At 44.1% G+C, this 27,926-nt stretch overlaps 5 protein-coding genes across 7 annotated transcripts; 2 read left to right on the forward strand and 3 right to left on the reverse strand.

Annotated features, from left to right (window-relative positions):
* Positions 1 to 141: 141 nt before the first annotated feature.
* Mgat4a (alpha-1,3-mannosyl-glycoprotein 4-beta-N-acetylglucosaminyltransferase a) lies at positions 142 to 5,817 on the forward strand. 2 transcript variants are annotated; one of them, NM_001274918.1, is made up of 4 exons: positions 142 to 510; positions 1,167 to 1,228; positions 1,318 to 1,548; positions 1,868 to 5,817. In NM_001274918.1, the coding sequence occupies exon 4, from the start codon at positions 2,054 to 2,056 to the stop codon at positions 3,815 to 3,817; it is 1,764 nt and encodes a 587-aa protein (NP_001261847.1). In that variant the 5' UTR covers positions 142 to 510; positions 1,167 to 1,228; positions 1,318 to 1,548; positions 1,868 to 2,053; the 3' UTR covers positions 3,818 to 5,817. The 2 variants fall into 2 exon arrangements, with proteins under 2 accessions (NP_001261847.1, NP_648720.3); NM_140463.4 differs by having other exon boundaries at positions 1,318 to 1,376.
* Positions 5,817 to 7,397, reverse strand: Mgat4b (alpha-1,3-mannosyl-glycoprotein 4-beta-N-acetylglucosaminyltransferase b). The gene has a single exon (NM_140464.2). The coding sequence runs from the start codon at positions 7,387 to 7,389 to the stop codon at positions 5,863 to 5,865; it is 1,527 nt and encodes a 508-aa protein (NP_648721.1). The 5' UTR covers positions 7,390 to 7,397; the 3' UTR covers positions 5,817 to 5,862.
* A 57-nt stretch (positions 7,398 to 7,454) lies between these two features.
* Positions 7,455 to 14,243, reverse strand: mop (myopic). The gene is made up of 9 exons (NM_140465.3): positions 14,026 to 14,243; positions 12,872 to 13,621; positions 9,863 to 12,805; positions 8,804 to 9,796; positions 8,611 to 8,739; positions 8,369 to 8,550; positions 8,126 to 8,313; positions 7,951 to 8,070; positions 7,455 to 7,892 (listed from the first exon to the last, which is right to left on the reverse strand). The coding sequence occupies exons 1-9, from the start codon at positions 14,107 to 14,109 to the stop codon at positions 7,780 to 7,782; spliced, it is 5,502 nt and encodes a 1,833-aa protein (NP_648722.2). The 5' UTR covers positions 14,110 to 14,243; the 3' UTR covers positions 7,455 to 7,779.
* Positions 14,244 to 14,609: 366 nt separating this feature from the next.
* On the reverse strand, positions 14,610 to 24,526 carry bmm (brummer). Of its 2 annotated transcripts, NM_140466.2 has the most exons (8): positions 24,033 to 24,526; positions 16,454 to 17,136; positions 16,225 to 16,391; positions 16,047 to 16,155; positions 15,792 to 15,880; positions 15,453 to 15,721; positions 15,220 to 15,355; positions 14,610 to 15,099 (listed from the first exon to the last, which is right to left on the reverse strand). In NM_140466.2, the coding sequence occupies exons 1-7, from the start codon at positions 24,190 to 24,192 to the stop codon at positions 15,309 to 15,311; spliced, it is 1,524 nt and encodes a 507-aa protein (NP_648723.1). In that variant the 5' UTR covers positions 24,193 to 24,526; the 3' UTR covers positions 14,610 to 15,099; positions 15,220 to 15,308. The 2 variants fall into 2 exon arrangements, with proteins under 2 accessions (NP_648723.1, NP_001163445.1); NM_001169974.2 differs by lacking the exon at positions 15,220 to 15,355.
* A 378-nt stretch (positions 24,527 to 24,904) lies between these two features.
* On the forward strand, positions 24,905 to 27,779 carry Tdrd3 (Tudor domain containing 3). The gene is made up of 4 exons (NM_140467.3): positions 24,905 to 24,995; positions 25,048 to 25,132; positions 25,207 to 27,327; positions 27,433 to 27,779. The coding sequence occupies exons 1-4, from the start codon at positions 24,961 to 24,963 to the stop codon at positions 27,700 to 27,702; spliced, it is 2,511 nt and encodes an 836-aa protein (NP_648724.1). The 5' UTR covers positions 24,905 to 24,960; the 3' UTR covers positions 27,703 to 27,779.
* The last annotated feature ends 147 nt before the right edge of the window (positions 27,780 to 27,926 follow it).

The following is a 27,926-nucleotide window of genomic DNA, read 5'->3' on the forward strand; positions in this document are numbered from 1 at the left end:
TACCTGTTGTTCCCTTAACATACATATGTTAACCGATGCCAATAAGCCAGCAGCCATACTGTTAAACATAACAGAATGGTGTGGCCACCTCATTTGTCAGCGACTGTCTGGCAACACAGCAATGCCGATAACGATTGCTTGGCAGCACAGCCTGTTCTGTTGTTGTTTTTGGTCGGGGGCGTTGAAACTAATTCCCCGCTGTATTGTATATAAAATTAAACAATAGCAAAGCCATTAAGTGCTGCAATAATTTACATCACTTGCATTTACATAACGCACTCGGCGAGCAATCGTAAATATGTGAAGACAACGAGAAACGCGTGCGAACGACAACGAATGGCGAAAATTGGAAGAGCATCGAAAAAGGGAGAAAACTGCGAATTGGCTACAAGTAGCTGCTTGCAAAATACCCAGATGGATAAATAAAATCCACTGTGTTCAATTTGTTCCTATTTAAGTGCTGATTAATTAGTTAATTCATCTATTCGCCCACTTGATCTGCAAACAAGTGTGAGTAAATATGGGTGTGCATGTGCGTGGGTGCGAACTTTTCGCCGTTCCTGTTTATTTACCTATTTATCTTTTTTCATATGTACTTATTCTTTCGACCCATTGTTTACGTTCGCCTGCGTGCGCTAAACGAAGTGCGAAAATTTATATCTCTACATTGTTAATGTTCACACAATGCCGAGTGCCGATCGTTTATATCGAATAACTGATACCCGGTTAAAAAACAGAGGGTACCAAAAATATAAGCATATTATGTGCATATATAATATATATATATAATATATGTATATGGGTATTTTAATATGTATTAAGTCATTTATAGTTTTCAGTTTATTAAAACTAAGCAAAGACTTGCACTTTTCTCATAATCAATTCAGTTGATTGATGTTTCCGGTTAGTAAGAGTTTAATCAATAAACCTTCCTCGTTTACAGAAATAGTTAGTTCATAAATAACTTTTCAGAGATAACGAAATTTTAATTTAAATCGCTATATTTAATTGGCTCGTCCCGGGAAATCCTCGGTGAATAATATGTAAATCCCAATGGGATCTGCGACAAGCCCAATACAACCGACCCGCTAAATAATACCCCCTTTTTTGAGCTGCCAAACCCAAACCAGACGAATCAGTAAACAGCATTTGCTCCCCACTTTCAGACCCACCGATCGAACTTTTGGCGGCGAGGAGGAAGAACATAGCTTTCCGGGCACTTGGCCATGTAAGTTAAGTCTAGGTCTATTGCCTGCCAACGTCTTGGGCGCACATTACATGTACATAACAATTATTATTATTCTAACTCACGGCCAGGTCATGTGGCGAGAATTGCGACAGCTGCCACCACCGACGACGTCGTTAATCCAACCCGGGTAAGGCAAAAGACGGATACGGCTACAAAGAAGCGTTAAACGGTGCGACCTTCGGACGCAGCCCCCCATGGGCCACCCCACGGCACTCTTCAAAAAAGCCAATAAAATTAGCAACTACACTAGGGATTTATAGAAGAAAGCACACATGTGAAAACACAAGTCCCACCTAAATGTAGGAAAAGTTTAGAAAAGTTTTAATAGGGCAAGCAGGAAGGGCTAAATGCAAATAAATTTAACATATTACAATGTGAAAAAGATCTTGAAAGTTGAAATTAAACTCTGAACAAGCTGGGAAATTTTAAATAATTACTTAGCAAGTTTTAAATGAGTTTAATATAACTGATTACTTATCATTCTTTTAATTGAATTATTAAATATTAGAGTTTAATTTTTGTTAGAACTAGCATATACAAATCATTCTTGATTTGAATATGTATTTACTTCCCAATTTTTGACAGTGTACAAAACTAAATGCCTTGTTTTTGTTGCAGCGCCTGCATTAGTCATAGGAGGAATGAGGATGACAGCCGGCCCAAGGGAACGCCACCAGCACAACGAACCAGTGACCGAGCCAGAACGAAAAGCCAACCCAGAAGAGGAAGCAAAGCAGCCCCAAGGCAAACAGTTAGCTAATTAATACGACACAGCCATCGGAGGAATCCTGGGCAGAGCGAACGATGTTCAAGATTAGGCAGCGGAACTGCATGCTGATAGTGACGGCCCTGGTGCTGGCACCATGCATAGTGATCCTGATGGTGATGGGACCCGAGTTATCCACCGAACAGTCGCTGACTCAGCGCCTAGCCGAATGCCATATGCGGCTGCAGTATTTGGAGTCCATGTACCGCGCTCGCCAGGAGGACGTGGCGCTGCTTTCCCAGTACCTGGGCCAATTGCAGATCGTCAATGTGACGGGAGCCAGTGCACCACCGCCGCCGCCACCTTTGCCCGTGGTTAATCTGCTCGACGGGCTGAGTCCCGAGGCTAGGCAACTGCTGAGAAATGCGTCGCATATCAGTAAGGGTGGCAGTGCAAATGGCTCGATGGCCAGGAGCCAGAATATACGGCTACCGAATGCTTATCATTTCCTGCCGCATCTTCTGGACGATGCCGGCTCCCTGCGACCAGCATACTTGCAAAGCAAGGGCCGTTCGGATGTGAGCATTGTCCTGGGTGTGCCCACCGTGCGGAGGGAGAAGCAATCGTACCTCCTTGGAACCCTCCACAATCTCATCGAGAACATGAACGACGAGGAGCAGAACGAAACACTGATCATAGTCTATATAGGAGAAACGGATATGGAGTCCGTGCAACTTATTGCCCGTCAAATCGAGTCCAGTTTCGATCAGCATGTGGAGAGTGGACTGATTGATATAATAGCACCTGCACCTAGTTACTATCCGAATTTCGAACGACTTCGCATCACACTGAATGATCCTTTGGAGCGCGTTAAATGGCGCAGTAAGCAGAATTTGGACTTTGCCTACCTGATGGCCTACGCCCATTCAAAGGGAACCTTTTACGTTCAACTGGAGGACGATATACTGACCAAGCGGCAGTTCATAACCACCATGAAGAAATTCGCCCTTATCAAGAGCGCTTTGACGAAACCCGATCAACCAGAATGGTTTGTGCTAGACTTTTGCCAGCTTGGCTTTATTGGCAAGATGTTCAAGAGTGCGGAACTACCCTACCTGATCACCTATTTCCAAATGTTCTATAATGACAAGCCAGTGGACTGGTTACTTACGTATTTTATCGAGTCCAAGGTTTGTCGCACGGACAAGGATCAAAAGCACTGCAATGCGGAGAAGGCAAAGTACTGGCAGCATTTTCGAAAATCCCTTTTCCAACACATTGGTACAAGTTCGTCGCTGAAAGGAAAAGTTCAAAAGCTGAAGGACAAGCAGTTCGGCAGTAAGGTGCCGCAGTATTATGCCCATACACACAATCCACCGGCTCTGGTGAAGTCCAACATTGCGCCGTATAAAAACTATCTGTTGCAGCGCGCCTACAGAGGAGAATCCTACTTCTGGGGCTTGCTACCGCAGCCTGGAGATCTGGTGCAGATCATATTCGAGCGACCCACGCAGCTGAGGCACTACCTCTTCCGAAGCGGCAACTCGGAGCACCCGTCCGACAGGTTCTACAACACAACGGTGGAGCTCCTGCCGGCGGATACGCTTAGCGAAAATTCGTCCGTTTGGAGCAGCTACAACACCACTACGGACGGCTATTTGGTGGTGGGTTCATTTGATAGCATGGGCGTGGCGGAGGGCCTTCTGGATGCCAAGATAGGTGCTATCAAGGAGCTGCGCCTTCACGTCCACAGTGACAGCGAGAATTGGGCCCTGCTCAGCGAGATCGAACTACAGGAATGGGGCAGTGATTCCAAATCCGAGGACAATGCCGCAAAGCCACGGTATGTGGGGGGCAGCTGATTGCTGCATCGCCAACGGCAGCGGCAAAACTGGGATGAATAGGGGCAACCAGTCTTGGTAATCCCTCTAATCGCTCTCCAGTAAATGTCTATACTAATCCCCATCCACAATTTGTCTATATCTGTTGGAATTGTGTCGATTTCGCTGAGATGCAGTCGTGGTAGCAAAACGTAATCTTAATCAAATTGCTTGAGAAACATTTAGGAATAATGAGGATATGGCTCTTGAAAAGATTCAATTTTTTGCTAAAGAATTCGTTTTGCTCCCACGGCTTTGTCATGGTTTTTCCATAGATGCGAGTCGACCAACCCAATAATTGTACATCTGTGTGTATATTTTTCGAATGATGCTTTTACCCTCGATTATCTCAGTGTGTAAATAATCTCCCCGAACGTCTCTCTCGCTCTCCTAACTTTAAGTGATTATCCTTAGCTATAAGGCTCAAGTACGGCTGTAGACCGATTATATTGCCATACATCCCCAGAACCAATTCGTTTTGGTTTCTTTAACTTAAGCGTTACAAGCCTGGGCAATATCATTGGTCTACAGTCTCCCAAAAGTCTTGTTTAATCCCAAGCTGTCAGTATATTTTTCGCATAACCATATGGATTTGATATATGTACTCCAAGTGCCCCTTCCATTTTTTCATGGTGGTATAATATATATATATATATTGGCATAGATTATCGGAATCAAGTTGTGGGCTATGTATGTAAGGCTATTTCTTGGTATTCCTATGTTGTTCGAATATTATCTTTTTTTGGTTTATTTTCCTTTAGTTATAAGTGTTAACCTCATTTTATCGGTAACCCGAACACATTCCACTTTATTTTGTTTTTATTTTTATTTTTTTAATTCTAAGTGATTAAGAATCTCGAACCCGCTGAAATCTTATCGATCAATTAAGAATTAAGAAATATTTACACATTTGTTGCACACTTAAGTTTAATCTGTACATTAATGGGTTAAAAGTATTCCTTTACTTTAATAATTTATCGTAATATTATGAATTCACCCATCATGCTTGTGTTAGTTTTATATAGCCACGTTCTTGAAGATGAAGCCATAACTACATACATAAATAAAATATGCATGAACATAAACATTGAACCATTAAATAACGAAACGATTTTTAGCATTGTTGCTTTTTTACTGTGATTTGTTAATAATTTGTGCATAACAATGAAATAATTATATACCTACATTATATACATATACACGTAAATGTAAAACATCTCTAATTAGCTATTGTAAAACGAAATTCCAAAAACAAAAATCATTCATAAGAAAACATTTTTTATATACATACGATCCATTTTATAATTGGTTCAACTAATTGGAAACGCCAAATTTTTTGATAGACTATGAAAAAAAAAAACTAAAAACAAAAAGAAGATTGATGATTGTTTAAACTTGGTTCCTGTTGATTAAAGAGAATTGCAATGTATAGTGGCATAAATATTTACGACCTAAGTTCAATGCATTCTTTTGCATTTTTTGACTTTCAAAAGTTATACAATTTCAATTCGTATGCCACTATATATAGAGTAACAGATATTGTAGACTGCTTTCGATAAACTGAACAATTGAAACGAATGTTTTGCATATACTTACTATTGCATAATTGTACGAACATAAATATATATTTTTATATATTCCTGTGTTACGTGTGCGCCAACTAGCAACAATAATTTACAGCACTCGCTCTCCCCGACACACTCATTTTGCCAAATTGAAAACAATTAGCAAGCAACAATAATAGTGGATAGTGATCAATTGGAATAATATATATTAGCTGGCATTATTATGGCATTATAGGCTTCCCCATCCGCGAAACGACAGCACATAACGATCGTAGCTGAATTACTACAAATTACGAATAACAATTTTACAATATTCATAAGCCGTTGGGAAAACTCAAAACTTAATCGAATCGAAAACGAGAACAACAAATATGCGTGTAATGTGTGTATAAGCTTAATAAATAACTCAAATATTTGAAATTGAACGTGCTGCTAATGTGGTGTTGATATCTTTGAAGTTTTTTATAAATTATTTACAAACTGAAAAACAAGAAGGAGTAATACCATTGTGGATCGTAGCTCGTGGAAAGAGGATGCATTGGAGGCCCAACGGAATCGACGGAACCAGCTGAGCCCCTCGGGCTCCTCCTTAATGTAGTAGTACATATAATTATAGGGAAGCTCCGCTTTTCCATCCCTTTCTGCAAACGATTGGACGGTGTGACTCATGACGAATCCACACTGCCTTGTCGAGGAGCTGTTTGCCACCAGTGTGGGCGATCCCTTGACCAATTCAATATTGAACTCGGCCAGATTATGGGCTGTGTCCTTCGCATTGCGTATGTGAAGCTGCGTCTGCTTGAACTGATTGGTTATCAGATACTTCATCATCTTGGGCATCCGTGGCATATAGATCCAGATAAACGTTTCCCCCTCTACCAGGTCGAGATTATGCTTCAACAGCGAGTTTCGATGAGTGGCGATCAGGTTGAGCGGCTGTCGCAGATGCCTCAAGCGCTGCCTTGCAAAGTTATGGTTAAAGAAGGCATCCTTTTGATATTGCTGCTTATCCGCCAATGACGATTGTGCACCCATATGCTGAAACTGGGATTGCGAGGAGCGCAGCAGTCTGGACTCGAAGTCCCGCTGACATTCGGGATCGGAAACACTATCCCAGCGACAGCTCTGCAGGGTCACGAAGCTCTGGAGCAGCCAGTCAATGGGCTGGTCATTGTAGAACAACTTGAGGTACGCCACGAATGAGCTCAGCACGGAGGTGCGGAAGAGCTTCCCTATGAAGCCCAGCTCACTGAAGCTCATCACAATCCAATCGATCTGCTGGGCAATCCGAAAGCTGCCATGCAGTACTGCAAACTTCTGGATGTAGTCCATGAAACCCACGTTCGCCATCACATCGTCCTCCAGTTGCAGGTAGTACAAACCCCTGCTCTTAGCATAGGACATCAGGTATATGTAGTCCAGATTCTGTTTGGTCCTCCACTGAACTCGCTGCGGATCATCGTTCAGCGTGATGTGGAGTCTCGAGAAGTTGGGATAGTAATTCAAGGGTGGCGCAATGACATCGATTAGGCCAGCTTGCATATGCGTCGAATGATTCACACGCAGTTCCCTTACTATGAACTTGGCGAACTGCAGCTTAGTTTCACCCACGAATATAACAATTAGACAATTGTCGCGCTGCTCCGGAGTCATTCGACGGATCAGACAGTCCACGGTTTGGAGCACATAGTTCTTTTTCGGTCGCAGTACAGTGGGTACTCCAATCACGAACTGGACACCAGTCCTGCCGCCGCCAACCCGATATCTGGGCTTTAATTCCGGATTAGTTACAATAGTCTCCCAGTTGCCATCATGATTGATGGTTTTGGCATACATTCGTGGCACTTTGGTCTTGTTTTTCACTACTCTTGGTTCCACTGGCTCAATCTTTGTTATATCCATTCCGAAATACAACAGAGCACACACCAGGTAAGAAACTATTATAAGGCCTGGCAGGCAGGTCTTCCAGCGAATGCTGATCACCTTCATGATTCGATGTAAATTCGGCTACTTTTACTGATATTTTCCACCAGGAATGCTTTCTACACCCATTTGATTTTTAATGTATTTTATTTTAAGTGATATAAATGTTCGATTGATTTCTAATATACTCGTACAGTGGTTTGAAACGCTTGACAATATCCCATACACATCACGATTCGGTTTCGATTTCGAATTACAATTTATATAACAGTTGAAAGAGACGTTTACGATACAGAATAAAACATGTTTTCGATATCCCTTTAAATACTTTTCTCTTGCCTTAACTTGTTTGAAACAATATTGGATATTTAGAAATAGGTCTGCACAGTTAAATATTTGTATAAATACTCGTTTTGATTACGCATAGATCTTTAGTTGGTTGCTTGGCTCAGTCGTTTACTTCAGCTTCCAAAGTGCATCCAACTCGTTGAGCGGATCCTTGTTCTCCTGCTGCTCCTTGGCTGTCACCTGCGGCGCCATCTTCATTTGATATGAGGTCATTATGCCACCTGCACGACAATGGTTACTTGACTTTCAAATATAAAAATGTTTAATTATATAGCTTACGTTTGTTTAGCACATTGTGAGCATTGCAGAGCACAATTTGCATGGACTGCTCCAGGATGGCGGAATCCCTAAGCGAATTTTGACGCTGCGCACAAATGCGAGACCAAACATCAATCGTATCTAAATAGGGGCACGCGATTAGTGTTAATTTACAGTGATAAAATTTTACGCTTACTTAACAAAATTGGCTGCTTGTTTTGGGTCGCTATAATAGCACATACTCCAATGGCCACCAGTTCGGAACGCTCTGAACCAGTTAAGCAGTTCATAATGAGCGGCGATTGCGGAGCATTGGCTGCCTTGCAGCGTTGTCGATGGGTCTCCAAAGCATTTTCCGCCACACCCAGAAGTTGAGCTGGAGCCCTGTAAAATAGCAATTATTTATTTCTTTCCATCGGACGAAATCTGGACATGTTACCCCTTGGTCCACTGTTTCAGCTGCAGTAGAGATAAATCCAGCACTGCGTCCGCTCCATGCATGGACAATTTAAGTTGATACTCGGAGCAGTGGCTAAGTTGCTGCACTTTTAAGCAGGTCACGGTGTAATCATCATAATGAGTCGGCTGGTCCAAAGCTTGCGGCCAGTAGGGATCGAAAAGCTATAGAACATATCAAATATTTAGATTCAATAATCTCATAGTTTTGCTGAAGTTACTCACTTCATTTGGGGTGTGCAGGCAAACCACAGTGCGCGACTTCTCCGACCAGATCATGGACCAGAAATCGTTGATGGTATTTGGCTGGGGAGTCTGAGCGACAATAAAGTTGGGACAGCCGGCACTCAAGTTCTAAATGAATAACAACGGCGTTTAAAGATTGTGTGCTATAAAAACATTTTCTGGAATAACTCACCTTCATGTAGGCGGCATTGATGTAGTCATCGGTCTGCTTGTCCAGCTTTACTCTGGCATGATCGTATGGCAGACAATCAAGGGATCGATTTTTCTCCGGGAACAATTTCGCAATGGTGGTGGATCGCTTGTTGGCAGCGGCTTCTTTATCCAACTTTTGCTGCAGCTCTTGCCATTTGGCGCCCAGTTGTGTTTTTCCATTCAACATTTTCACGTGCAAATTCTCTAGTAATTTTTCATAGCTCTCCACCTCCTTTTGGAAATATTTTGTCGTTTTTTCGTCCGTAAAAGTTTCGGATTGGAATGCAAAACTGCTCGAATGGCCATTGGCTGTGGCAGATGCCTTGGTCTGTTTCTCACTGACGGAATGTGTAACGGATACCGAGTCCCAGTCAAAGTTCTCCAGGGAACTTAGGTCGGAACAGTTGGATAGGTTATCTAAACTGGCACACTTCGGACCCGAAGGAATGGTAACTGGAGTTTGAGCAGTTCCCTCGGTGGCTGCTACAGGAATTTCCGCTGTTGCGGGAGCAGCGTGCTCTGCCACACTTTCTACCTTAACAGGCACCGATACCTGACTTGCCGGCGGCGTAGGAGTGGCCACCACCTGGGGCTGCAAAACAGGCTGCGGCAACATTGGCGGCGGAACAGCAACGGAGCAGTCAATGTCCAGGTCGCTAAGCAGATCCACATTGCTGGTAACCTTGGGAGGCAATGCCTCCGGCTTTGGTTCTACTTTGGTCAAAGCCGCGGAGGAGGCGTAAGGAACTCCGCTGGAAGTCGTCTGGGTTTCAGCAGTGCTGCTCGCTCCACTTTGCATATAAATTGAAGCAGTTGAATTCGAAGGAGGCGCAGGAGTGGGTTGTTGCTGCGGATTTACACTGCCAAGGTATCCATAGGGAGTGGAGTAGTAGTTGGATGACTCATTGCCCTCTATCGCAGAAGTGGAGTCCTTAGCTGCCATATTAACCTTGGTGTGGGACACGATAGGTGACTGTTGGATAAAAATTTCGTTATTTTAGGTCTCAATACCTTTAATATATATGGGCATAGCACTTACATCGAATCCAGTGGCGGTATTGCTGCGACTGGCAATCTCTGAGTCCGTTGTTCCCACCGACTGCTGCTTGCCACTCTGGCTAAACTGGTAGCTTTGCGAGGCTTGGGATCCCTTCAACGAACTGGTATCCTGCTGATAGCCACTGCTGTACTCGTATTTACCTGTCTGCGGATTAAAGCTATAGCCAGGATGGTTGGAATAGCTGGTGTAGGTGGCCGAAGGATGCGGAGATGTGGGAACCTGAGCTTGAGATGAAGTGGGGGCTGGAGTCGGTACTGGAACAGGACTTGGTACAGAAGAAACCCCAGGAGCTGGAGCTGGAGCTGCATTGGGATCAGTGTACTGCTGTGGATATGGCAAAGGTTGCCCAGCATTCGGAGGTGTTGCCTGCTGGCCAGGAATAGGTTGTGGCGACGCCTGGACAGCCTGCGATGGATAAAGTGATGGCTGTTGCGGAGCAAGTGACTGCTGTTGTTGTTGTTGTGGATAACCAGATGGTTGCTGCTGATATGCCAGTGGTTGTTGAGGCGTCTGGGACTGGGAATACCCGGTGGTCTGCTGCTGCGATGTCTGCGATTGTGGATATCCTGTAGCCTGTTGCTGGGACTGAGCATACCCAGCTAGATGTTGTTGAGGTGTCTGTGGATATCCAGTCTGTTGCTGCTGTGCTTGTCCAGTCGATTGCTGATTTTGGGCATAGCTGGGCGCTTGGAGCTGCGGTGCTTGCGACTGTGAATATCCAGTTTGTTGCTGAGGCGTCAGCTGTTGGGCATAGCCTGATAATGGCTGCTGTTGATAAGCTCCCACCTGTTGCTGCGGTGTCTGAGATTGTGGATATCCACCAGCTTGCTGCTGTGGCCCCTGACTTGGCGCATAACCCAAGGGCTGTTGAGCTGATTGTCCTGTTGAAGAGCCCGATGGTGCTGTAGGATAAGTCACCTGTTGAGCTTGAGCATTGACCTGTTGGTAAGCCTGCCCTGAATAACCTGCCGCTGTTTGGTAGGGATTGGACATTGGATTGACCACGAAGGGTGCCTGCAGGGTGGACGGCAGCTCACTGGGATTTGAAACCGAAACTGGATTGCCCGATGTAGCCACATACAGAGGCTGCTGGATATTCAATCCCTGGGAAGCTGAGCTTGCGGGCACTGTTCCGGGTGGAGCGTAAGCTAGAGGAGGAACAGACCCACTTGGATACCCGTAATTATAAGCCATGCCTGCTTGGTTGTTATCCTGCGACTGGCCCTGCAAATTCATCTGACCGAGCGCTCCGTGGAGGGTCTGAGAGTTTGGCGATGCTTGGGCCTTGTAGGCCGGTGGAGCAATGTGCTGCTGTTGCTGCTGATACATGGGATTCGTGTAGCCGGCGGCACTGGGATCAAAATACTGCTGCTGTGTGAGACTATAGGGTGGAGGTGGCTCATTCGGTGGTGCAGTGGCATAGGAACAAGCGGCCTGCGTGGGATTCTCCGAGCCCACCGGCACTGGACGCACTGTAGGCACATAGGCGGGATTCGAGGCATCCGCCATCGCTGCCTTGGCCTTGAGGTAATCCCTTAATTTGGGGGTGCTGCTCACCGCTGGCACAGGCGTAGTTTCCGCTATTGGTTTGCTGACAACTGGAGTTGTTGCGGCCTTAACGCTCTGCATCCTTTGCTGGCGCTCTTCGGACTGTACATCCCTGGCGGATCGAAATCTGGTAAGTAGCTTCTGTACATTTCCGGCTAGTTTCTTGTAGAATTCCAAGCCCTTGGCGGATTTGGCCAGCAGATCCTCATAAACATCATAGGATGCAGCTAGCGAGCTGTAAAAGTGCTCCCGTTTCTGCTTCACGTCCTGGAGCGTTTTCAAAACTGGTGCCGCCTTGGCATAGTTTTCAGTTAGAGCTTGCAGAATATTACCTTGAGCCACCATATTCTGATCGAGAAGTTCGGTGATCTTGTCGTGCTTGCCCAGCTCGGTTGCAAATAAAGCTTGGAGGCCCTCCTGTCCACCGTGGGCAATTACTTTGCCAGTGATATCATCCTCATTGATGGCTATCCTCAAATCCGCATGAAACTGAGCACGTTGCGCCTTCATTTCGTTGACTTTGTTGAGGATGAGCTTCACATCCCTGAAAATTTCGGTGGTATTCAGTTCCGAACTTAGTTTGGGCATCAGTTGCTGAATCTCAGGCAATGGTCTGGCCAGGATCTTTAGATTATTTACGTGCAGGCTCATGGCTTTCCGCAAGGTATTATTGGATTCCCCTGCCCGTGCATGGGCTTCACTGTATTTCTGGAACTCTCGCGATAACTCGGTAATGTGGGCATTTGGTGTTCGTTGAACGCCGGTGGCGGATTGGAACTCTCGCTCCGCTTTGGCTTCTGCCTCCAGCATGCTTGAAATCTCGCCCAGGTTGGTCTCCACATCGGCTGTAATCTCAGCCAGCTGAGACATGGCCTCTACAAGATCGCTGATAGCAGTCTTGTTTGCATTTAAGGCGGCACAGCGATCCACGATGCCCTGGGGCAACTTATTGGCTTGCTCCTCGTTGATATTCAGATTATCCAGGGTGAGGGAGCTCATGTACGACTCCAGTTGGGTGTCCTTCTCCTCCAGCAGAGCTCCGTACTTACGCAAAAGTTTGGCTTTCTCTTCGCTGTACAACGAGCTGGCTTCGTGGGCCTTCATGGGCACTAATCTGGCAAAGATGTCTGGACCCGCGTGCTCCTCGTCGCTTACTTGAAAGCCAATCCCATTGACCAAATTGGCACCTTGGACGGCTGCAATGGTGGACAATTCGGGCACCGCCTCATGGTAAATGAACTCATTTTCGTTTTTGGCATTTTTGCGCTTTGCTTCCACCACATCAGCGGTGAAGCTGAGGGATTCATTGATTTCCCGCTGGTCAGGAAGGCCCTTGGACTCTTTGCGCGCCTCCTCCAGTTTGTCCCAGGAAGCCTGAAAGGAATATAAAGTAAGCATTTAAACCTTTCCTTTAAATAGAGCTCAAAATGTTATAGTTACCTGGTAGAGCGTCACCCTTTCGCCCATCTGACGCTTCTCCTCGGAATGTTGGCCCTGGTATAGGTACAATATGCAGGTGAGATAGTTGATCTTGAAGCGAACGTACTTCTTCCACAGTTTGTACACAGAACTATCGATGACTTGAGCCACTGGACCATCATCTCCTCCCGTAAGAAGAGCAGCCAGTGCAGCTCCATAGTAAACCACAATCTGCGCCGTCACTTTGGCCACAATATGCGGTTTCCTATTGTCGATTAGCGACTTCTCGAGTATGCATTCCTGAGCTTGGGCAAAGCACACCTGTTGCTGAAAGACCAGCAGCTCTGGGGTCATAAAATCCCCTCCGCCATTGACATTGGCATAGCGTTCTCTCAGCTCTCCATAGGCCCAAGCAGCCGCCTGGAAGTGAGTGCAGGCCATCTTCATTCCATCCACATCGCCACGGGTCACCGACGCTCCGGACTGAGTGTGCAATGCGGCAATGTTGAACAGCACCGCAGCCCGTTCGAATCGCAGATCAGTGACCTCGTGAACGGCACTGTGATAGAGATCCTTCCATTTAAAGGTGAAGATTCCGCGATCCGCCAGCTGTGGAAATCGATTCTGAAGGGCGTGTAGCTGGCAATAGTAGCGTTTCATCACCGGCGCTCCATCTTTCGTGGTGTGCATGGCCTGGTTGCGCAAAGTCTCCAGGGCATGGACCTCTTTGGAGTAAGCCTCTGGATCTTCATGATAAAATTCCGCGATGTACTGGAAGTAAAACGTGAAATGTTTTAAGTTGGATTTTTGTTATGGAGTTTAGTGTAGGAAAACAAGAATATATTTTAGGGTAAATGGGTTTTCATGGGGAATTAAGTGCAATAACCCAACAAACTGCCAGTGTTTGCTTATAACTTTTTATTTGTTTGCCAATTTAATCAGATGACGACGATGACTCAGCCGCCAGACAAAGGGGGCTTAAAAGTTGGTGAAAACGGAAAATGCAATGGAGCAAATGGCATGGTGAGAATGGGAATTTCGATTCCAATATGAATCCAATAAGCAACGCATTTTCCCAATTTGACCGATAATTCCGTTTCACCAAGTTGTCTCCTCTTTGTTTTGCTGGCTCTCTTAATTATTTCACTCCCCCTTTCGCACTCTCTTCCTTTTACCTTTTTCAAAGCCGCAAAGGAGGTTCCCTCGGGACTCGATTTTAGGGCGAACCAGAGCATATGCAAACGGGGCACCGCCTCCATGGTGATTAGTTTACTTGTTGCCTGCCCAGTTGGCCTTTTATTTTACACACAATTTAAACTAATTGCTGGCAATTAATTTACCAATATCAAAACAAGATTGTTTTATGAAAAATGTTGCAGTGTGGCCGTTTCAGCTTTCTGGAAATATGCACTAAAAATGGCAGGTGCGTAGGGGGTATTCCATTCATTGGCATCGATACTTTTTAGAACGGTATTCTTTTCCAGAAGTATTAAATTTTTATGCCGATTAAATTTTATAAAGAAAATGAAATTTAAAAAATTTGATATTACGAATGCGAATGTCTAACAATTTATATAAATTGTTATAGATGGATGAAAGAAGTGCACTGCATATATATCACTGTGAACGACAGTTTACATAGTGACGAAGCGCACCATATTTTTGTTTGTTTTTTTTTTTCCTTCCTTGAATTCCCCATTAATCACAATTAGTTATTTTATTAATAGTAAATGCGCAACCAGACATTCTGTAAATATTTGTTGTTTATTTTTTTTATTGTTTATACATTATCAACTTAGGCTAAACACAGATGGGGATTTGGATGTAATACAAGTCGTGTGAGGGTGACTAATAACAAGAATGCAATTATTAGCTAATTGCCGCTTACAAACTGACGATGATACAATGGCAGCATACGGCTAAGTTAAGTTAGGTACATACGTTGGTCGTACTAAGACTAATTTAGACTAATGGAAACGCTACTAGGCTTTTCGCTTTGCTACGAGCCGCTTTGGAGATGTTTCGATACAGTTCCTAAGAGGATTGCCCCCTCCCCATTACTAATTACCCCTCAATTTCTATATACATGTCGCTGCTGTGCGTGGAGGCCGTGGAGCTAAAAGTCTGATCAACCTCGGGATCACTTAGCACACTAGCATCCGACTCGGTCTCCAGGTCCAGGCGGGAGAATTGTGGCGCTGATGTTTTACTATCCTCCACATTTGGTGTATGCGCATCGATGAAGAAGTCTGTGGAGCATGAGAAAGTAAGACAGAGTTTAGTTTAACCATTCATAAGAGCGAACTATATAAAATGAAATTTTGTTATGGGAATATACGGGGGAGTGATTGCAAATTTAGATCATTTACCTGCGCCAACGATTTAAAATTTGGACTTAATGCTTGAGTGGGTGAAGGGTTATGGAGGTGCATTTATAGTCGTTTAGTTTGTAAGTGCTTTAAAAGGCTACGTCGTGTAGTTCAGGAGTCGTGGGCATTACTTGTACTGCAAAAAATGTTTGGTGTTGATTCAAATGATACGATTTCTCTACGTAATGATGTGATTTTTGAATTGAAAGTGCGGTCGTTTCACAAATACCAACCTGATTCGACGCCATTCCATTCGCTGACCACCGTATTGTGGCTGTGCTGGTGGGGATTGGGGTGATCTTCGACAGAGCCTTCGTAGATCTGCAGATCGGTGGCCAGCTTGTCGTGCTCCGTTATTTCGTCAAAGTCAAAGATCTCGGTTACTTTCACCTTGTTCGTGTTGCTGTCAGTATAGTAATAGGCATATAGAGCGTCGTTGTGCGTGGTCATCTTGAGGACATGCTCAAAGTTGTCGACATCGTCCTCTAGCGGTGTGGCTCCACTGAAAACCAAAAGAACGGCACGATTAGTTAAACGCTTCCTTGGAGGATTAATCCTACTGCTTAACTTACCATTCATCCACAAGGATTGAAACACGGGGTCCATATAAGCGGCTGGAATGAAGAAGTCCTGTGGCATCGAAGTGAGGCTGGTCATAGAGCTGCAATAAAAACACATTCGTTAGTATAATTCATTTCATATTCAAATTCATTGCCAGCCGTCAATTCTAAATAAAACAAATTTATGAAAATGTGAGCGACAGCCTTAATGCACTTCAATTGATTACTTAAGCAAATGATCACAAGACAGGTACCTAATTAACTTACCGTGAATTTATTTAGCAGTCGTATCCGCATGGCGTGGTTCAACTGCAAAATTAAGTCCTCCACCATTACTCTGGCCTGCTTGGTAAGTTTGGGCGTCAGTGCTGATATTCTAAATATAGATCAAATAGAAATGATAGTTAAATATGCAATATTCCAACAATGAGAGATGGGAACCTACTTTGAAATGGTGGCCAGCAGAAAGTCCATGGGCACTGTGGCTGGTAGGGAAAGCAGCTTAATGCCGCGATGCTTGAAAATCCAGTTGGCCAGACCCTTATTGGCTTGTTCGATATAGTCCTGAATGACATCCAGTACCGTTTGGGGCATGTTTGAGCTCAAAGCGTCCTGGAAGAGTTAAGAAGTCAGTTAGTGAAAGTTTATTTGAGAGTTACTTGTTAGTGCCTCACCTTTCTGTGCTTCTTGCACTCCCTGCACTCGGGATCGAACTCCTGGGGCTGGGCCACCGTTTCGGAAACCACGAATGTCGACTGAACCGCCACGCAGCGTCGACAGTTGATCAGATTGTTGCGATGCAGGAATTGCAGGGCATCATCGAATCCCTGCTGGCAGAACTTGGACAGAAACTCGGGACGCGGCGGAAAAAGGATGCGCACGAAGCGATTGATGTTCTGTCTGGAGATCTCGATGCTGGTGTTGGCCCAATTCAGATGGAAGAGCTGCGAGCTCTGATCCCTCGGGCAAATATCACTCTCGCCGCAGAACGGACTGACCGTAATGGTGTTCTCGTCCAGAATGGGCAGATTGTCCGAGAAGGCACCATCCATGTAGCGAACGCCACGGAATCTGGGCGGCAAGATGCCGGAGAATCCGGGTATGAAGCACGCACACAACAGCGCCTGCAGGACCTCTTCCCGTGACTCAAACTCCGAGATGATCACGTTCTTGCCATCGTACACGCGGGTAAGCGAAATGTGCAGTCGTCCATTCACCCGCTTGTGAGCATCGTCTGGTAGATGCTTCTGTAGACCCTCCAGCAGACAGGTCTGGATGTTGAAGGAGGGACTGAAGGGACCCAGGGAGTAGCGACGAGCTTCGTTCACCACCCTGAAGAAGTCCGAAGTCATGCTGCCTGGAAAGCACAATAGAAAAAAGGGGAATTTTAGTAAGAATTGACATTTTAATTGAACTTTGCATTACAAAGGCTGCGAACCCCCAAGGCATTTAGAGAAATTTTAACTGCTATTAACTCCGAATCGTTAAAAACGCACATGATGTCATATGACATCAATCCATAACTCTATTAGTAAAAAATCTCGTTTGGAAAAGATCGTTGACTGTGCTTAAGTGTATACCCTTGCTAATCGAGCTTATATTATATGTATATTGATGTTTTCGGGTTCACTGGGCTATCTCCTCATCCGATTACCGATCTACGTGTGATGATGCCCGCGGCTTTTGCGTCATTGTGTCATCCAAAGGGTCAAGTGCTGCTCTTGGCAGTGTTATTGTTGTTAGCCATTTACCAGCTCGTTTATGGGGGGAAATGACGTACGAACCTTGAGTGGCTCGAAAGTGTTTGTCTTGTTCTATGTGCCACTCGACCCCCAACACAGTTTATGGCACTGATAAGCGACTATTGAATTATGGATCCCACCATATGCTACAACTTCAGCTCAACAATGGGGCAACGAAAATGGGTTATTTCATAATAGGGTATCGTACGATTCGAGAACCTGTTCTAGTTGATTGGGAAGTCAGAAACATGGTTTCTCAAGTTCGGAAATAGATTTACATATACATATGTTATGGTCAAGAAACACAAATGTTCTCCATCATTTGGCAAATTCTTTATGATGAACTTCGGGTATAAAGTATTTGGTTGTTATCTATATTGTATATTTGTGTAATTGTGAAACCCATTTCAGAACCTATGCTCTCACATAAAAATAGAAGTTTCGCGTGCGCCATGTGCCTTGTTGATAAGAAATCAAGTTCCCCGCGGTGCCACACGATCGAACTTTCCAAATATTTTGATTAGATGCATGCCGAACGGCCTGCAACAATGATTATGATAAGGTTATTACGAACACTATATAGTGTTATGTTCATGAATTCATTATAATTGTATTCAACAAATTGACGTAAAACGGAAATCAGGCCATCAGACAAGATGAAACGCGGAATAGCGTAAGCTAAGATTGGGATCCATCCCAAAACCCCGGAATTATGTCACACCATCGATTTTATATATGTATATATAGTTGGGAACAAGCATAGTTAAAACAAACAAGTCACATAACGCTCGCTTATCAGTTAAACTATTTAAAGCTGCTATGACATTGAACACCACTATTGTTCTGGGTGGAGTTTGGAACTACAAAGAACCCCAGAAACTCGCGGGGGTCCCAATTCTCGGTCTTATATCAAATTTGTTTTCGCCATTCCGCTTTTGATTGTCAGCGACAATAATAAACTAGGGAGGGAAATGCAAGTAAACAACGCTATCACGTTACGTGCTGCCCTCTTAATTATTTGTTTTTGTTTTGCTTAGGCAAACAGCAACTGCGTGTAAAAATGAGCTTCATTTATCAACGGAAACAGAATCAGAAAAGTGGGCGTGGCGGCTGCTCTGGGTTAAATCAACTCGTTTAGCACCTATCAACCTTCGAAGCAAAGTACAATCGCGGGTAGAACTGCACATCATTTTCAAATTATATATTTGGAATGCAAGTGAGAGAACTTTGCACTGCAATGTAATTACAAACGTCCAGCTGCCACCAAACTGAAACCTTGCAGATAAACCCATTTAAACCTTCAATTTTTAGCCTTCTACACATATTTTGCAAATTATACTACGCAACTAATCCAAATTCGGTTTAACTATTTCAAAAACTGATATTATGCAACTTGTGTGCATTTAATTAGTTAAAAGTAATGGGTTTTATTGCCATGACCGCAACAGTGCGTGGAATGTACAGTAGGGGCGTCTAATGTTATGTGTATCATAACCGCAAGTCAAGTGCAACTAACGCCTACTTTGGAGGCCGGGTGAATAACGGCAAATGGAAAATGAAGACCAAAACGCGACGGAATCGTAAACAAAACATAACGAGGAAAACGGCGAAGCGAGCACTAAAGCCACATGCATGCGCACACACATACCACAAGCACACAACAAACAGCTGCACCAAAAATACCATTTCTTTTGGGGGCTCGACTTCAATGGATAAATAAACCAGTTTCTGGAGAAAGAGAGGAGGGGGAGGGAAAAGGGGGAGTGGCAGTTGTTGCTTTCCACGGCAAAAGAAAAGGCAACAAACTCTCAACGAGAGGGAGAGAGAGAAACGCGACACGCACACACCCCCATTTCCGCGGCCTGACCCCCAAAAGTCAAGTTATTTCCGCTCTTCGCCGCTCTCTACACTTCTCACAGGGCACCCAACAAAAACGAATAAAAAACATCACGTGATATTGTGGTTGTATTCAAAAAGAGCACGAAAACCAGAATACCATACATATATGTACATGTGTATGTGCATAACTATGTATGTATGTAGTGCTACATATGTTTACAGTGTGCAAAGTAATTATGTTTACACTATTCTGTTTTGTTTATTTTGTGACTTGTAAGACTTCTTTATTTCGATATTTTGAATGCAATATGTCTGCCTTTGGATTCTATTTTTATTTGGTGAGGACTTACAACTTTTTTTTTTACATTTCCGCCTTTAATTTTATTACAGCTAGACAACTATTGTTTATTGTTCAGGCCATTGCATTTCTAAAATCTCCCATTTCAGTATGCCCAAGTAATTTAAAACTGTACATAAGTTCGTTAAAAATTTTAAGCTGTTATGCTTGTTAACTCATTTGAAATTAGATTATTTAATATATACATAAAATATATAAACTCTTTAAATGCCATTTAAATACTCTTTTTTTTTGACGAATTTCATTTATTTAAATGTTTTAATTATTTAAATTTACGTAATTTTATGCCAAGTTCACATACTTATCACCTTGACTATGCAAGTTTTCTGAGTGCCTTTTATGCAGCCGTTACACAAATACATTTATTTATATAGGTCACACATTGCAATGCCATGAATTCTCCTCACTTGGCAACGGATTTTTGGAAAGCATTTGGATGTTTCGATTTCCTTTTTTTTTCAGGGTGGTTTTGGGAGAAAGGTGGGCTGGAATTTTATCCACGAACTGTGGCAGCTGCAATTTTTTGTTCCATTCGATTTGAAGTAGAACATAAGTATGATCTTTTCAAGAATGGTTAGTGATTACATGCAATTAAGGTACAAGTAAAATACGAAAAGATCCAAGGGTTCTATTCGTAACTTTCTCAATTATGAATGTATTGATATGAAACCCGAAATCTTGATGTATTATACGACTAGTAAAAATTTCTATTCAAGGAATTCGTTTTTAAAACCCGACTCGTGACCAACTGTCATCGTGGATTAGTTTTGTAAGTGTGCCAATCAACAATAATGCGTTCGATAATGATGAGAAGCCCCATTTGCATGGCCGATTGATTGAGCGGAGGAGATCACTGGCAGATACGCCACGTATTGTGGATCCCGCAAAGCTGATAGCATTATGTACATGCTATTGGGCGAAGACCCAGCTGCGAGCCCCACATGTAAATGTGCAGATAGTGTGTGCTTTGTGTGTTCTAATCATCTGGTAATAGGAATAGGAAATACGTCAATCGAATGCATCACATATTTACATGCATACATATGTAGTGCCGCCCATCCATATAGATAGCGATCAATTCGAATCAAACAAAGAGCTCGATGTGCGACTCAAATCGCGAAACTGCACTTGACTCATATTTTCGCATTACCAGCTGCAACGAAATCGAACGACCATTGAGAAGTCCATATACTACGTAAGCGAACTTCTGATACACCCGCAACTTGGACTTTAATCGACGGAAATCGGCAACAAAACATGACTCCCCCGTGATAACGTGCCCATAAAGGTAAATCGAACCGATAAGCAATGAATATATATGTATGCATGTACATCCATACATAAGTACGATCGTGCTCGCATGCGAACAGCACCATGAATTGCAGTTGAGATTTCTAAAATTTCCAGATAGCCGTACACACTGAAGGTCGGCCATTGGCTTTCACACTTAAAATAAACGTAGACTTAAAAAAAAAAAACAACAAATAATGATCGTATTTACAGATTTGCATTTAGAAACCAACGCTTGAAAAAAAAGGGAGAAACCATCGAAACACGGCAATTTCCACCAACTGATAACGATTTGTTTTTAAGGGCTCTGTCACTAAGGCATGAATTGCATTTCGAAGAGGGAAATTGCGATTATCTGAAGGGGCAATCCACTTGGCGGTGAAATGGGAAGATATCTGCCATATTCATAAATATATTTCGATGTATATTTATGGTATGGTATATATAGTGATAGAGTCGTCATACGATACGGCGACAAGTACGCGTGGCGATCCGCAAACTCGTGTCCAAGTGGTTCGAGTGCCAACAACAAAGAGGAAGTGCGGTGAACACCCAATAAATAGGGCCATAAAAGAGTCGTCATGAATGAATAGGTTTAATAAAGAGTCAGATGAGGTGTTTTTCCAACACCCTATCTGAATAACTCTTGGATTGGAGCAGCTATTTCGAGTACAAAGCAAATGAAGCGGGCGACAATAGTAATATAATTAGCAAGTTAGTATTGAAGTATCTAAGTATCTAAGCACTGTGGATTTTGATTAGAAAGGAAGTGGGGTGCTTCACAATGATAACGCAATTTGCAAATTAAATGCCCTGGTTACATAGTTTGCATTTATCCAATATAAAACCAATACCACCAGTTGCACCTTTTTGTGTCGCACTGTTGGCAAACCCGAAAACGAGTACGAACTTTCACAAATCTAATCTGTCGGCGGAACAGAACGTCTTTTGTCTGTGAAACGCTTCTGTACTTTTTGTATACCTACCTGCCTGTACTTGGGACCCGAAAGTGCACAACGGATTTTAAAGTCCAAATTAGACACGCTGCGTGCTGAGTAATCAAATGGCCCTACATACATACATAGATCAAAATGCAACCGACCAACTTTAATTGCCGCAATTAAAGTGGAAAAACTGAAATTACAGGAAAATTCTAGTACCTGCCGCAGCTGCACGGGCTAACGAACTTTCTACCAGCTGGGGATCAAGATCAGGTAGTTCCAAAGTAAAAACCTGGATTGCCACGCGAAAGATGCAAACGAGAAAAGTCCAGAATGGGGTAAGTCGGTAAATGAATGATGTCAAGCGTGGCCTTTATAAGTTGCTAAGATCTATTGTATCTACGTATCTCATAGATGAAAGCTTCCTTTGAAACGCTTTATTGTAATCTCGCGAAACGCATTTTACTTATATTTCGGGGTCGGAGAATCCCAATTTTAGAACGTAGTATGCCGATTATGTCCACATCAATGGTAGCAAAGTCAATGGAAATTGAGCATGTTAAGCCCCTAGGGGTGATGATCATCTATCATCTCCATTGGCACATTATTGATTATTTTAATGATCGAATGATGCTGCCTGCTGCCCCTCCACTGCTGACGTTATTCCAGATTATAGCTAACGATTACCCTGGTCAAGCGATAAGCCATATACACAGATGCATCTGGACATTGTAGCCCAGTAGCCATGAGTAATCCAGCTGACATTTGTTGTGCTCCCTCGCTAGTTTTGAGTTCCCCAGTGATTGACATGTTTATACCCACGATACAAACGAAGCGTTACATTTGAAAATCGACAACAAGAACAAGTCCATTATGTATGCATATATTTCGCAGTTATATATAGACCCGATTCCACAGTGGCACCACTTTTGACTCAAATTCCTAGGCGGCTTTCGATGACCGCGCCTCCTAAGCATAAACAAAATATACATACATATATACATATGTATAAATAAGCACTCGACCTTCAAGCATCTCGATCAAAATAGGTTTTGTGTGCATACAGTTGCGGTCAGAATTATAGTGCCTTATAGGTTTTGTATAAAGGTTGTATGAAGGATATGACTTTATCATTCTGACGCAAATTAACTTTAATCAATTCGCAAAAGAAATCGCAATTCTAAATCACAAGGCCAGTTTAATCTATTTAATTTAATATTGGCAATTGAAGATAAGATATGCTGTGAGTGATTTTATCTTCAATTTAGATTTATAAAGTTTCTGGCTAATCTCATAGCATAAGTATTTAGTTTATTCTCTTTGCAAAAGTATTTGATGAAATGTTTTCGGACTGCGTTGCTATTCATATACCCACCGCTGTGCCCAACCATTTGCCCATATATTCGGGTGCCGCTTTACAAAAGTGCGTTGTCCCGGGCATACGAAACTTGTTTTTCTGTTTTCGTAAGGTTTTTCAACTGCGCCGCAGTTTTCTTTTGAGCGGATGGGACGAGCCCCCTTCGAAATTGGACAAACACGCCCAAAAACACACACACACTATCGCAGTCAATTATGAAAGATCCCCATTGACTTCCTAGCGACCTACAAACGCAAACAAGCTTATCAATAAAATTCAATTCAATGCGTTTTATATTGAGCCTCGCAGCATCTTTCGCGCTCTCCCACTCCCACTCGCTCTCTTTCTCACTCCCACTCACAGAGTCACTGAACTGCCCAGTGTGGTTGCTTTTGCACTCAGCTGTTTTGCGAACGCAAGTGTGAGTGTGTTCGTGTGTGTGCATTCTGCACGAAGAGGGGAGAGCAGTAGAGAAAACACCAGAGGGGTGCAGAAAATATTCACAGGGGTTTTCCCAAGCAGAAAACATTGTGCAAAGGCCAAGTTCAGACGCGGAGTGTGAAAAGAAACAAGAAACTTAACAAATTAAGATTTATGCAAAGCAAAATAAAAAATTTATTTTTGTTTCGCCTTGGAGAATCGCTATCATATAGTTGGCAGATCTTAATGATTCCGAAAGCTTCCCTCTCTAGACCCACCCATGTAAGCAAGTGGGAAGAGACTTACCCAATGGCAAATCGCAGAGGAGACAGCAGGCGGCCAGGGAACCGGCCGAAGCGCCTCCGATCTTCTCCAGCAACAGATGCGGTGCATACTTCTTGAAGCAGACGGCCACTCCGACGTGGTAGATGCCCAGGAATCCGCAGCCAGCGAATGATAGATTCATGCTTTGGACTCGGCGTTAGATTCTATAAATCGTTCGATGACTGTTTGTTGTTGTTGCTACTGCGTCACTGGTTTTTTCTCTCTTTAAGGTATTTTCTCGCACTTTCTTCGCGGATTTTAGTCGTTGCAGCTCCTTTGATGTAACAATTTCTTGTCGCGTTTCGAAATAAATCTCGTTTGGGTTTTCAATCACTGTTTGTCGGTCGGCTGGAAAAATTACTCCGCTCTCGAAATGAAAAGTTGTTGCTCGCGAACCGTTATTTACTCGCTCTGCGGATGGCAGCCCCCTTTTATACATTCATTGCGGCGCGGTGTGACCGCATTTTATTCGCTTTACCACCTAAACTAGAACTGTCATTAGAGTGGCTGTGCGTATAGGGTACTCTTTTGTTTGTTCTAAACATGTAGATATTACGACTTTAAATCGATTTATAATGCCAATTCTTTATAACTGATAAAATTTAATTATCGATATATAAGTACATCTATCAAAAATATATATGCTAGTATATGTGTTGCACCCAATTTTGACATTATCTCTTGGGACATAATATATATATTATATTTAATTTGAATAAGTGTGCAAGAAATATTAAAATTTTTAGATTTTAAGAAAGCATTTAATATTACTAAACAACCTAAACTTAAACGATAATAGTATGCACCGTCAGCCGATAGTTGCCGCCAAGCACATCACTAGCGAGTACACACATCTAATACTTTTGTCATCCCTAGTCCGGAGTTGCAAAAAAATCGTCTTCATGAAAAAATGGAATTAGGCAAGAAACTACGAGAAGTCGGGTGGTAAGTACAATTTTAAATTGTGGCATACAATGCTTCTTAACGATTTACGCAGGTACCTGACAGAGGAGGGCCTTAAAATCGTGACAACAGCCGTCGGCAGCGAGGATGTCCGGAAAATAGTCAATGATGCACTGAATGTGAGTTGTAGGCGAACCGGCTGCTCAGCATTCTGTGTAATTATTAATTATAACCTATTACTCACACTTTGCAGCGAGATCTGCGCGATATTGGCGGTGGCGCACTGCCCGCGAAACGCGAAGATGCCACTTTGCCCGGTAAAATTGTGCTGCAGGTTCAGCGTGTGCGAAATATTGCCGCTCCCAAGGCGAATGAGGAATCGAAGGCGGCGCCACGCCTCCTTCAGTTGGATCTGAGTGATGGGCAGAATTCCATAAAGGCCTTGGAGCTGGAGCCAGTTCCCCAACTGAATCTCAATGTGGCTCCCGGAAGCAAGATCTATTTCAAGGCCGAGAAACTGCAGCTTATGCAGGGATTCCTGCTGCTAAAGTCCAGTGAAATTCAGCTGCTCGGCGGCCGTGTGGATGCACTCTACGAGAAATGGGATCTGGCCAGGACCATGATGAGATATGCGCGCAGTGGGCGCCCCTTGAATGGGACATCAGCGCCACCCCCGTGGGTGGCATTTGGCCGAAAAATCGATAGCAACGCCGAAAGCGAAATGAACTTTAAGAGCCTGGGCGAGGGCGACAAGGACAAGCCGGCAAAGGAGAACGAAGAGTTCAATGCCATGCGCACAGAGGCCATTGCCGTGGCCACCAAGGCCGGCGGCAAGAAGATCTTTGGCGGCGGTGGCCAGAACATTATCGATCACAATGTTAAGAAGATCCTAGACAAGGGCTTCAGCGAGGAGGAGGCCCGCAGTGCCTTATCTGCTACCCGAAACAACTTGGAGCGCGCCCTATACAATCTAAAAAGACGCAGTGAAGCTGGCGGTGTGGGTCCGATCGAATCCGTGGGTCGTCCGGGACGCGGAGATCGTCCGCCCAGAGAGGGAAAGCGTGGAGCTAGCGCCAAGGACGAAGTTGAAGCACCCAAGCCGGCTGCCAACACCACGCTGTTTGATTTCCTAACCAATAAACTGCCCGCCAAGGAAACACCGGCCGCTAGTAATGCAGAAACCTTCGCTGCCGCTCCAACTGCCGCTCCGACTGCCCCACCCACTACCAATCACTTCAATCCATTTAAGCAATATGGAAGCTCGCGCTTCAGCGATTCCGAGAGCAAACCTTCAGCTATGGGCGGAGGCGGCAAGTTTGCAGATCGTTCTAGGTTTGAGAACAACGTATCGAGCAGCTTTGCCGCACATCGTGGTGGACATGTGGGTTCGTCGCGAGGCGGTGGCCGTAACCGGGGTGGCGGCAGGGACGAAAGGCCACCAAGAGAGGAGCGAGCCTACAGGGAAGACAGGCCTCCGAGGGAAGAAAAACCGCCGAAAGAGGAGAGACCACCGCGAGAGCGAGGAGCGTTCAATGATCGTGCAGCTGGACGTTACAAACCAGAAACGCCAACCGTAAAAACCGCAAATCGCAATGGCTCGGATAACGTATCGTTGAAACCGAATTCCGAGATTAAGCCAGATCATGAAACAACCAATGGGAAGGACCACACTGGCAACCGACGTGGCAGCGAACGAGGCAGCAATCGTGGAGGCTCCAATCGAGCAGAGAACGGCAACGCCAATGGCAACAGACGAAACAAGCCGGCAGCAAGCTTAACTTCGGCGAGTTCTGCAGCGAAATCGACAAATAGTGCTGGCGATGATTTCAACGCCCGTTTGAGTAAGATAACCGAGGAAACAGCTAATCTCAAGGTGAGCAGTGCGCCAAAGCGAGAGAATCGACGTAAGCAAGGAGGACAAGCCAATCGCCTGGCGGGATCGGGCACAGAAACAACGCAGCAGCAGCAGCCAGCACAGTTGCATTCGCAGAAGCCAGAGAAGGCTCAAACCAACCAAAAGCATCACAATCCCAGGCACAATTCGCAGGCGAACTACAGTCAATTGGCGAATGGCTACACTTACGATCCCAGCAAGATCATGGGTTTCCAGAGCAAGGAGGCCAACGAGTTTGCCATGAACCTTCTAAAGAGCCAGGGTGTTACACTGCCCAACGAAAAACAACAGGAGGAGGAACAGCAGGAATCGCCACCCATGTCCTTTGGCCCCGTTTCCGCTCCTGTTTCCCGTGCGCAACCTGCTCCAGTGGCTGTGCCACAGGCTGCGCCACGGGATCAGTTCGGCATGGTGCCAGGCGATGCGTGGATGTGGCAGAAGGGCGACTTGTGCATGGCCAAGTATTGGGACGATGGAAGGGTGAGTTTAGGTCGATAAACTGAAAGTACATTCGTAATTGTAGTAGGACAAAGTATTCAAATTGATCTATTGAACTTAACTTATCATTCCTTCTTTATTTTCCAGTATTATGAGGCTGAGATCACGGGCGTGTCGGAGAAAACTTGCGTGGTCTTCTTTATGGGCTATGGAAACCATGAGGAGGTATTGAAGGTCGACATCCTGCCCATCACCGATGCCCAAAACAGGCCACTGAGCAACTCAGCGCAGCAGCAGCAACCGCATCTGCAGCAACAGCAACCGCATCTACAGCAGCAGCAACATTCACGCTACCGCGGAGATCGTCAGACGCAGCAGCAGCAAGTCTACGTGCCGCCCCACAAACGAGAGCATTGAGACAACATGGTAACAGCCTGTTAACAACGTATTTAAATCAATTAACATGTTTCGAATAAACAACTTTACAGAATATTAAAACTATGAGTACGTATTTTGTAATCTGCTGACTTTCATATAATTTAAAGCGTACTGTTGATTACGTCTTACCTATTAAGTGAATATATCTCCTATAACGTGAAAAATTGAATTAAGCAAAGTTTTATTTAATAATTTAGTAATTA

Source organism: Drosophila melanogaster, chromosome 3L, assembly GCF_000001215.4.
Source record: "Drosophila melanogaster chromosome 3L".
NCBI classification, from domain to species: Eukaryota; Metazoa; Arthropoda; class Insecta; order Diptera; family Drosophilidae; genus Drosophila; species Drosophila melanogaster.

Excerpts from the sequence above, each read along its gene's own strand:
- Mgat4a (NM_001274918.1), top strand. The coding sequence starts at position 2,054 with ATGTTCAAGATTAGGCAGCGGAACTGCATGCTGATAGTGACGGCCCTG.
- Mgat4b (NM_140464.2), bottom strand. The coding sequence starts at position 7,389 with ATGAAGGTGATCAGCATTCGCTGGAAGACCTGCCTGCCAGGCCTTATA.
- mop (NM_140465.3), bottom strand. The coding sequence starts at position 14,109 with ATGGAGGCGGTGCCCCGTTTGCATATGCTCTGGTTCGCCCTAAAATCG. Across the intron at positions 8,740-8,803 it reads TCAATGCCGCCTACATGAAG|AACTTGAGTGCCGGCTGTCC; the intron begins GTGAGTTATTCC and ends TTATTCATTTAG. Across the intron at positions 8,551-8,610 it reads GCCTGCACACCCCAAATGAA|CTTTTCGATCCCTACTGGCC; the intron begins GTGAGTAACTTC and ends TATGTTCTATAG.
- bmm (NM_001169974.2), bottom strand. The coding sequence starts at position 24,192 with ATGAATCTATCATTCGCTGGCTGCGGATTCCTGGGCATCTACCACGTC. Across the intron at positions 16,392-16,453 it reads AGTGCAAGAAGCACAGAAAG|GACGCTTTGAGCTCAAACAT; the intron begins GTGAGGCACTAA and ends TAACTCTTCCAG. Across the intron at positions 16,156-16,224 it reads CTGCTGGCCACCATTTCAAA|AATATCAGCACTGACGCCCA; the intron begins GTAGGTTCCCAT and ends ATCTATATTTAG.
- Tdrd3 (NM_140467.3), top strand. The coding sequence starts at position 24,961 with ATGGAATTAGGCAAGAAACTACGAGAAGTCGGGTG. Across the intron at positions 24,996-25,047 it reads AAACTACGAGAAGTCGGGTG|GTACCTGACAGAGGAGGGCC; the intron begins GTAAGTACAATT and ends CGATTTACGCAG. Across the intron at positions 25,133-25,206 it reads TAGTCAATGATGCACTGAAT|CGAGATCTGCGCGATATTGG; the intron begins GTGAGTTGTAGG and ends CACACTTTGCAG.